At 38.0% G+C, this 10,576-nt stretch overlaps 1 protein-coding gene across 4 annotated transcripts in view; it reads right to left on the bottom strand.

Moving 5' to 3' along the window:
- Positions 1–1,479: 1,479 nt before the first annotated feature.
- Positions 1,480–10,576, bottom strand: part of GFPT1 (glutamine--fructose-6-phosphate transaminase 1) — a 51,596-nt gene continuing 42,499 nt past the window's right edge. For all 4 annotated transcript variants that reach the window (XM_072937605.1, XM_072937606.1, XM_072937607.1 and 1 more), the window contains 5 exons: positions 10,409–10,523; positions 10,005–10,132; positions 9,309–9,476; positions 8,456–8,617; positions 1,480–7,793 (listed from right to left, as the gene is read on the bottom strand). In XM_072937605.1, the coding sequence (XP_072793706.1) occupies positions 7,749–7,793; positions 8,456–8,617; positions 9,309–9,476; positions 10,005–10,132; positions 10,409–10,523 (618 nt within the window). In that variant the 3' untranslated portion in view covers positions 1,480–7,748. The remainder of the gene's footprint in view (positions 7,794–8,455; positions 8,618–9,308; positions 9,477–10,004; positions 10,133–10,408; positions 10,524–10,576) is intronic.

Raw genomic sequence — 10,576 nt, 5'->3', positions numbered from 1 at the left:
AGGTGGGACTGAAAGTTCCAACTCTTTAATCACTTGGGTTGGTTCCCCCGGCAACCAGCCCCCATCCTTAGGTGACCTAGGAGCTTTCCAAAAATCACCTTATTAACATAAAAACACCTTTATGATGCTCATTTACTCAGGAAATTCCAAGGGTTTTAGGAACTCTGTGCCAGAAACTGGACAAAGACCAGATATAGGTTTCTTATTATAAATCACAATACCACAATATGCAAGATACTTTTTCTCATTATTTCACTCACATTCAGAGCTGCAGGGGCACACAGTGCTTCTTCCCACAGCATAGTCTAAAGGACACACTTAAGTAGGTCAGCCCATGAATATAAAGAGGAAGATGGACTGGATAAAGAAATTGTGGTATATTTATACAGTGGAATACTACTCAGTCATAAAAAAGAATAAAATCACACCATTTGCAGCAACACGGATGGAACTAGAGATCGTCATTCTAAGCGAAGTAAGTCAAAAATAGAAAAATACCATATGGTATCATTCATAAGTGGAATCTAAAAAAAAAGGGAAAAAAGGACACTATTAACTCATCTACAAAACAGAAACAGACTCGCAGACATAGTAAATAATCTTATGATTACTGGGGGAAAGGGAGTGGGAAGGGATAAATTTGGGAGTTTGAGATTTGCAAACATTAGCCACTATTTATAAAAGTAGATTTTTTTTAAAAGTTTCTTCTATACAGCACAGGTAACTATATTCAGTATCTTGTGATAACCTTTAATGGAAAAGAATATGAAAACAAATATATGTATGTATATGCATGACTGGGACATTGTGCTGCACACCAGAAATTGACACACTGTAGCTGACTGTACTTCAATTGAAAAAAAAATTTTTAATAAATAAAAAGATGGTTACTGAACATTGCAAGGAATATTTCCCTCCAGGGAGACAGAGAACCACAGTCACACACTCTTGCTCAAGTTTGTACAATGGACATAATGAAGCTATGAGATCTAAAGGTGATGTTTCTCGGCCACCTATATCCAGATCATCTTTGAGGATGGTTAGAAATGCAGGTTCCTGGGCTGCAACTCCCCACCGAATAGTAGTCTCTGCTGCCAACCTGAGAATCTGCACTGTTTAACAGGCTTCTCAGGCACGTTAAAATTTGAGAGCTACGTCCCCAAGGCCTAAAAGGAGACATGTCTCTAAGGGAGACATATAGTCTCTCTTTGTAAAACTGTACTAGAAAACAATGATGACCAGGATACCAATCAGGTCCTTCAGGAGTTAGAGTTGTGCAGATTTAAGCCCCAAATTCACATCATTTAATGGCAGAAATCTCAAACTAATTTGTTTCTTTCAAAGAAATGCTTTGAACTTTAGTAACACATGAGTCCAAGTTGATAACCAAGACCGTAAGAGAGAAATTCTACAAAGATCTCCCAGAGGTCCTAGGCTTCTACACAGCAGCAGGAAAATAAATTAAGAATAAAAACAATCTTGGGTTTACATTTTATTCAAAGGACAAATACAAAAAAGCAAGAGATAACAATTCAAAGCGAATGTACTTAATGTTTTAAAACATGTCTACATACAAAGTAAACAGGAAAAAAATAAAAACAAAAGCCCCCATAAATCACACCGACTAGATACATTCAAGTCTAAAGAAACTTGAATTTAATGCAATTTCACTTGCCTAGAAACTGAAAGTCTTCACTGTCTCAGATGATTTTCCATCCCAATTAGGGGCATTATCTGAAGACAAAGCTTCCTAATGAGTCCGTCTCACCTTGAACTTGCAACAGCAACACATCTTTGCCTGGTGCCACACTAGCTTTTCCTAATGAGGACAACAGTGTCACCTGAAAGGGGCTGTCGGCAGAAACAAACTGCAGCGATCCTGATACATCTAGACCTTTGCAGCCGGGATATTGTACAATAATCTAAAATTAATGGGTATCAACCTCTGGGTCTCACAAATTAAGAATATGTCAGTTAAGAACCAAGTGGTCATCTGCCTTTTGGGTATAATGGATCTAGAATTCTTGGTGAGTATTTACTTGTATTTTACAGGCTTTGGCTATTCTGGCCATTTTCCTTCTAAGACCTCACCATATTTATCTCCATTTCAAAACATAAAAGGCTGAGCTTGATAGAGGCAAAAATTAATCCCTAATGACCCTCCAGGTGGGCAACTGCTCTGAGTTCCATGATGCACCTTATCTGCACTGCTGGATGCTTCTAAATCATATGCTATACTGCAGAAATTAAAAGTAAACATGCCAACTGCCTTCACCCTTACAGGCATATAATCTTTTTAACTTTATATAAACATACAGAGAGGCAGAATGATAAAAGAATGGAAAGGAAATAACTGTAATTCTATCCAGAGAGCATTTCTCCAATTGTGTACAAGCTCCATTTTTTATTTCATATTTTCAACTACACATCTATACTCCATATTCAAAAATTTCTTGCAATATGAAAAGGGAAATGCAGATACATAACAGCATTCTCTATGAGAAAATACATATGTGAACCCTGGTGTTGGAGACAATGAATCATGTTAATATGAAGTTCCCAAATACGTCTTTTCAACCTTGGAAATAATCTCTTGTATACATGCTAACCAAAAAGAAAATAATATTTACTTTGTTATATATAAACTTCCTGGGAAGGGGTCAGCTGGTTAAATGACCTATAACCTGGCTACTTCTCTGTATATTATTACAAGATGAGTTTTTATCTCCAGGATGTTTGTTAAACTAATAAAATTTCTACGTCGTTTTTTAAAATGAAGGAGAACCATTTACCTTCAGATTAATGAGAGAAACGTAATAAGTACTTCTTCCCTTCATCCAAAAAAAATTAAAGAATTTATTTTTCCTTAAATTCACTTCAATGAAAAGTGGCCTCAAGTTTTAGGGAAATTATTTCTTGGCCTTTAATAAGCACTCAGTAAACGCTTACTGATAGTGAACTAAAGAGAATTTTAAAAAACCTTTTCACTAGGAGTAAGGCTGAATTTTTTTTGTAAAAATTGTGACCTGTGGAAAAAATGATCCCTGCTGGTGTGGCAGCCCCCAGCTTTGCTGCAGAGCAACACGGAGCGAAAGTGAGAGAGGAGAGATTGGACTCAGTCCTACGGATAGGCAAAACAGCACGTCTATTCATTTAGACCGCTCTGGCGTAACTCTGTCTCTCTCCTGCAAAACACAGCAAGTGCTGTAAGCACTGGGGGGTAGAGATTTTAGCTTGCTGTTTATAAAAGGATCCTGTAAAAGGAGTCTTTGTTCTATAATTAACAGATTGCCAGATACTACAGAAACTTTAGATCTGGAGTATATGCTGTCTTGCTACGCACCCATCTTAAATAGCCTTCCCTTGAAACTATCAATTCACTTAAAGTTGCTGGTCTCTGATACCCTGTAGATTTGCTAGAAACCACATATTGTCACAAGAAATTCTAAAAGACTCAAGAAAGTATATCTACAGAGTGTGACATCAGAAAAGGTAGAGCCTTTGATTTTACCTAATGATCCTTTTTAAAATAATTGGGAAGTTGGATTGAAAACATGGTTTTTGATTATACTTATGCAATATTCTTATTTTTAAAAGCAACAGTAATGAATAAACTTTTAGCATCAGAAATGTTTACTAACAACTAAAGTAAACATTGGCTACATTCTTAGTACAATACAATCTTTAACACAACAACAAACATGAATACACTTCAAATATATTGGCAGATTGCTTCAAAATGCAATTCTCAGCAAGTTTTTGCTCACTTATTCACAGTTCAGAATTAGAGTCACCAGACTTAGAAGACATGAAGAAGAAACGACCAACTGGCTCAGCAAACTAAACATTCATTGTAAAGAACAGAACACTGAAATAAAACTAGGACGACTGTAAAATTCCAGCTCACAAGAAATACAATTTAAACAAATACCAAAAGTTATACTTAAGAAAAAAAAAAAACTAACCACAGAACAGTCTTAAAAAGCTAACAGGATCATTTCTGTATTCATTCTGAAAACTAGTGTATAAGAAAGGTAATTTGAGAATTTCCTAAAAAAGTTCTCATTAGCCATTATTTATGGTGTATTCCGTAACATTGATATCAAGCTATTACAGACTGTTACAACAAGTTAATACGGCATCACTTCACAGTCTTGCTAGTTGACTGTGATTTTTATTTTAACCCTGGATACTACTGGTTCAAAGCTAATATTATCAGTCCTATTGGTTCTCATGTCACAGATCTGAGGATAGTTAAATTCATCAAAGTAGGGAAATACTGATATATTAACTATCTTTAAATATTGTGGGGGAAACTGATTCAATTATTAAAACTTCTGAACTTGAGGTTCTAACACTACAAACAAAGAAAGTAATCTGAAATATGTTTTTGTGGGTAAAACACTACCTGGCATTCAAAATCTACTAAACATGGGATGTAAGTCTTCTTTATCTTCCTTTACTGTTCCTGTCAATTTCTTTGGCCTTCACAAATTTAATGTGAGCTATGAACTCTTTTTAAATAAACATTTTCAATGACATTGTGCTTTTTAGAAAAATCACTTAAATTGTAGCATTCAATAAATAGTTAATATTAGTCTTTCCCTTTTATTGCTATATAGTATATATTCTAATTTTTAAAAAGGGGAGAAAAGTGACCCCAAAGGACTTCTTAAAATGTTTGTTAAAGCAAATATTTCAGCTGGTTTTCCTTCTTTAAAGAGTTAATAGAAATGTGTCAAAGGAGTATTACCAAGGAGCTAGAAAGAAGGGTTCCTTTCTTCCCATCCTTATCATTAACTCAGACCAAGCGACCTGTATTCAAAAGGATAAGACAACATCATCTCGGAAACGACTCTCTAAGAACCTAGGAGAGAAATCTCTGTTAGCTCTCTGACCGACATCTGCACGGCGCCCTGTGTCAGTTCCCTCTCAGTGCTGGCGCGGCCGTCCTCACGCCTGCACCTCCACACTGCTCCCCCAGAGCCCCAGGCACGTGGATGAACAGCCTGTGATTACAGCGGACTCTCCAAACTGCATTTCGCCTCTTATGAACGTGATTCGTACCAAAACTCTGACCACCACTTAAGTCGAACAAATCCATTCACGGCACTTAACAGCTCAGCTCCATTTCCCACCCTCTCACCCGGTGTCTTCCAGTGACCCTGGTCTCCATGAGAGGTGAGTCCACCTGGGGACAAGTGGACTTGCTTTAAACAGGATGTATTTTTCAGTTCCTAGCACAGCGACTTTTCCTTAAAGGTTGCTGACACACTTACAACAAACTAAAAAGAGTTAACATCGGTTTTCCACCTACCATTTATTCCTACAGCATAGGTGATTTAACAAGAGAGGAAAGCTGACGGACGGATGCCAAAGCAGCAATCATTTCCTGGGCCATGTGTTAGATGCTAACATGACCCCTGGCCTCAAAAGGGCTCACAGCCTGGGGCAAGGAACTCTTAGTCATGCAGGAGTGAATTTAAAATTTAAGTGTACTACAAGAAAGAATTCTTTATATAAAGGACTCTTTTGTAGAATATCTTTCTTGAGAAATCACATTTTCTTGTCTTACATTGGTTTTAACTGGGCATCCACACTTACTGGCAGTTTGCCTCAGTACAGTATCTGTTTTGAGGGCATAATTCATAAAAGCATCTAAAAATCACTACGTTAAAGGGGGTAGGGAGCAAGAAGGAGGAGTAGGAAAGAGAAACCACGTTTGTTTGGAAAATATCACTTCTTTTTTGCTACTATTGGCTTTTGAGATGTGGTTCAGAACTTATCCTAGCTGGAAATGTATGTGTTTGAGAGCAAGAAAAACAAGCACAGAAAAATATGCACACAGAAGGAGAGAAAAAACAGGGACTGAAAACTGATGACTGATTTCACATCACTTAGAAAGCGAATTCAAACTTCAGAAATGCTGCGAATCCATACAAATCACGTGCATAAAATGCTAATATAACAAACATAAGAATGACACTACATATACTAAAACTAGCAGGCCTACACAAAATATTATTAGAAACCATTGAAGTAGATAAATGTAGCTGTGGTAGCATATATGTGATGAGAAGAGTAATCGTATTTCATTTTTAAAAACAGGTTTCTAGTCTACATCTGAGAGTCCTTCTGAATTACCTCAAGATATGCCAGTTTTTTCTCCGACCCTAACACACAGGCAGAAAGAATTCTATGCTTCTCTTACAACAGCTATCAGAACATCTTAACCTCCTCAGGAAGTTCAAACACAGAAAATGGAAAAGACTGAGCTTGCTTAAATAATTATACTAAACATCTTACCATCACAATTGATAAATGAAAACTTTTGAAAGAGAAGGACTTAACCAAAACAAATACTGTCCTATAACCCCCAAGATCTGGCCCAAAAAGCTCCATGAAGAGATTATTATTTGCAACTTTTTGGGTGTCAAACTAATATTCTATTCTAAATATTTCAATCTAATTTGTAAGTTTCCATTTCTGACACTAGCCAGCTGAAGGCACCTCAACATTACCTAATTTATTTATATCTTTTTCATTCCTAAATATATTTCAGGGGTAGAACACAGAATATAGAGAGAGAAAATACGTAGAAAGTAATACTAAATTTTATATAATCCTTCACTAATACCAGTGTAAAAAAGCACATAGCTTTTTCTAATCTTAGCTCATCACATACATTTAGAGTCAAATGATTCGTCAGAAGACCTGCAAACGCTCCAAACAACTGCAAGGAGCCTCCAAACTGGCACGAAGGCACTAGACGCAACCAGGCAGTGAAGGAAGTTAAAACTAACTGCACGGACTCTTCTCTGGGACAGAGCTGGAGAGAATTCTCAGTATATCACTACTGATACATTTTGAGGCAGCTGATAGCAACTCTGGGGTGATTTCAAAGAAGAAGATAAAATCTGTCACTCAGCAGTAATTTTTTAAAAAAAACTACACATACAAAGAAATTAAAACCACTTCCAGGAGATGAAAAAACACGGAGCAGGAGATCCGACATGTTATGTGTCCCGTCTTCAGATTTAAAATCATATTGTCAGTTGTTTAAAGCAGCTCAAATTTAAGGTTTGTGCTATGAAATTGTGCAAATATTTTCTGCTAAGGGCTGGAGAAAACCAATGAACTACTATACTATTTAGCTTCCTAAGATACCTTGACCCACAGGCAACAAGTTTGAGAGACTAAGATTAACTTAGATAGAAATCCCACCAAGAAAAGTTTACAGTTTTGAGTTTTACAGTTTGACTTAAAAAGAAAATACAAACAAATCTCAAAATAAATCACAGCATCTTCTCTTTAAAAATTAGCAAAATCTTAATTAAATGTCCAAGTACACTGCTGCTGGCTTTAAATATTCCAATTAAATGCACTAACTCTTTCATTGGCCTGAATGAACAAAAGTATGTTAAAACATATGCCAATTATTTTAAAAGCACACAATCCTCTCAGACTGAAGTGGAGGGCCCAGAAATCCAACACTCCACATCCTTTAGAGAAAATGAGAGCTAAATCTCTGATACCGATACCAATGTAGATTCCATTATTCAAACTCCCCCACAAATTACTGGAAAAATATGAGGTAATTTCACAAAAATCACAATTGAATGGAGTAATTATAACTGACATATAAATAAGGATTTACTAAAAAAGGCTTCGAGGGGTGATATTTTAAATCAAGGTTTTAAATACAAAAGGTGTCTTGTGTTGCGGTATGGCCCAGTTTCAGATGCCCCTTATTCTACAGTTACAGATTTGGCAAGGTTCCGGGGGAAATCAACCTGAAAAAAAAAAAAAAAAGAGCAAGATTTTAAAGATTATACAGATTGGGGGTGGGGATGGGGTTGGCATAACCAAATTATTTTTGTTATAAAAACAGAAAACAACGTGTTCATTAATCACCTTTATTACAGACTACAAAGAATTAGATTAGAAAATATGGTCATATAATGTGTCTATAAAAGATGTGAGATCAGTTAGGAAAAAGAATTCCAAAGGAGCCATTTGAGCACACAAAGAACTCCTGTGGTCCTCTATGAGGTGGCAGCCCTCTCAGGGGACACCAGAAATGGATAAGAGCAGGATGTTCTGATTATCACGTTGGTTGTTGTCACAATGAATGGGGGACCATGAATGCTGAGAATCCTACAATGTGTGACAGTCCCAAACGAAGAACGTCCAATAGCTACCCCACCAAGAAACACAGAGAGAAAACAGGTGGAGATTCCCCAATGAGGTGACCTCCAATCATGGAGGTGACATTCAAGATCCCTTCAAGTTCTATGGGTATGAAAATGGTAGGGTGTAACCTACAGACTGGGCCGTGCAAATATCACAGATGACAGACACCTACCATGGATTTCTCAAGTTCTACTGCTAAGAATTTAGAAGGAAACTACCAGAATGTACCAGGGGGAGAGCCAGCCCAAGATCCCTCACTTACATCATAGCCTCGCAGCACCGCCAGGTGGAAGGCCAGTAACTGTAAGGGGATCACGCTGAGAATGCCCTGCAGGCAGTCCACCGAGTGGGGCACCTTGATTGTTCTTTTCGTGTTCTTGATGGTCTCCGTATCTTCCTTATCACAGATCACCACTGGCCGTCCCTGGGAAAGAAAACCACACACACAGAAGCGCTGGTTAAGCAGAGGCAAGGCTGCAGCACATGAGCGTGCAAATCTTGCTCTGCACAATTAGCATCTGGCCTCACTGACACAGGCTCATTTAAACTCACAATCCCACATGGTTAAGTCTCACTCACAGTCGAGCAAAGAGGAGCTCTGAGGGACTCAGTGCTTTGTTTAAACTCACACAACTAAGAAATACCAGGCTCGGTACAGGAATCTAAAACTACCTGCCTTCGAAGCCCAAGTCTGTAACCACTACGTTGCGACTAGAGATTAGTATCTTTGGGGATTTATATACAAAGCCAAGTGATCTGAAGAAAACTCAGTTAAGCACAGTACTCGTAATATTAGTGTAAAATCTAGTTCCTCCTGAAATACACATTTAAGAATATTAAATTAAAAGAGAGCAGCATAGCCCAGTGAAAGAAGACAGGATTTGGAGACCAAGACCTCAGTTTGGGTCCTGGTTCTGTGTCTTACGAGATCTATGAGCTGGGTCCTATCAAAACTCTTGAGTATCTCCTCAGATTATTCCATGTAAACCTAAGCAAGTTTTGAAAGCCATCTGCTGGGCACTGGTCTACCACTTTAAATGTCATAAAATTCAAATAAGCTTTAGTGACCCAGCTCTTAGACCCCCAAGGTGTCCTCACAGCAGCCCCTGGCTTACCTGCCTAGCAACCACCTGCTGAAGGGCATTCTGACACTTGGCGTACGTGTGGTCTCTCATGATGATCATGATGACAGGCATCAACTTATCCACCAAAGCCAGGGGGCCGTGTTTCAGCTCACCAGCGAGGATGCCTTCAGAGTGCATGTACGTGATTTCTTTGATTTTCTAACAGGAAAGAACTAGATTAGCCTTCAGTCTGTTTTTCCCATTCTTAAGTAAATATTACACAAAACATCTGCTATCTGAAGTCCCTGTCTACTTATCCAAAAGCATTAAAGGACCACCGATGCGCAAACATAGCTAACAGGTTAACAGATCATTATTTTTATAACATTAACAAGTAACTGGAAGTTTTAGAACTTCACAAGGACTTTTTGAAGATTTTAGATTATCACAAATGTACTCGTATCTTTCACTTTTTCCTACTTGCTTCATGTTTGACCCCAATTAAATCTCACACCTGAAGAATTTAAAATTTATTTTATTCGTATTTGGAAAAAAAAAATTAACCCAAGTTACTTGCTCAACCCAAGTTATCATGCTAAAATGCACCCTTCTTGATTTTTATATTTAGAGTATGTATTCTGTTACACTTTCTCAAGGTAAAGAAATCAGAACGCATAAACACAAAGGCACTTTCAGAAGCTCCACCCAACTGTGTCCCAGGTAACAGACTGAAATTCTGAGACTTACTAGGGCCCCTTCAAGACAAGTAGCGTAATGATAGCCACGTCCCATTATCAAGACCGACTTCTGATGATACAGCTCTGTTGCCAGTTTCTGAATTTCATCATCCATGCTCAAGACTTCCTTAATCAAATCTGTTAAGGATAATAGCACAATCTATGAAAAAAGGACAATAAACTAGACGGATATAATAATGATAACAACGGCAATATATTGGTAGCCACTGATACAAGACCAACGTTTCTAGTCTTCTGTGCTATCAGTGAGGGGTTTTCAGATGCACAGGAGGAACATGGAAAGATCTTACTGACTAAATAGGTACAGGCCACAGCCGTGAGGGTGAGAGGAGAATTTCACCCGTCTCCCACTTCCTCGGACAAGGAAAGGACAGAACGTGAGCGTCCTCGTACCAGGCAGCCGCTTCAGGCCAAGCATGATCTCTTTGCGTCTCTCCTGCATGGAGATCCTGTCGTCACACATCATGAGGGCAAACATCACGAGGGACACAAACTGGCTGGTATATGCCTGAAACACCACAAAAGGACAGACCAATTAGCTGCAGTTGCATTTGAAGAACT

This window comes from Vicugna pacos, chromosome 15 (genome assembly GCF_048564905.1).
Source record: "Vicugna pacos chromosome 15, VicPac4, whole genome shotgun sequence".
NCBI lineage: Eukaryota > Metazoa > Chordata > Mammalia > Artiodactyla > Camelidae > Vicugna > Vicugna pacos.
Note: the sequence above shows the minus strand (reverse complement) of the source record. Positions and strands in the feature narration are given on the sequence as shown.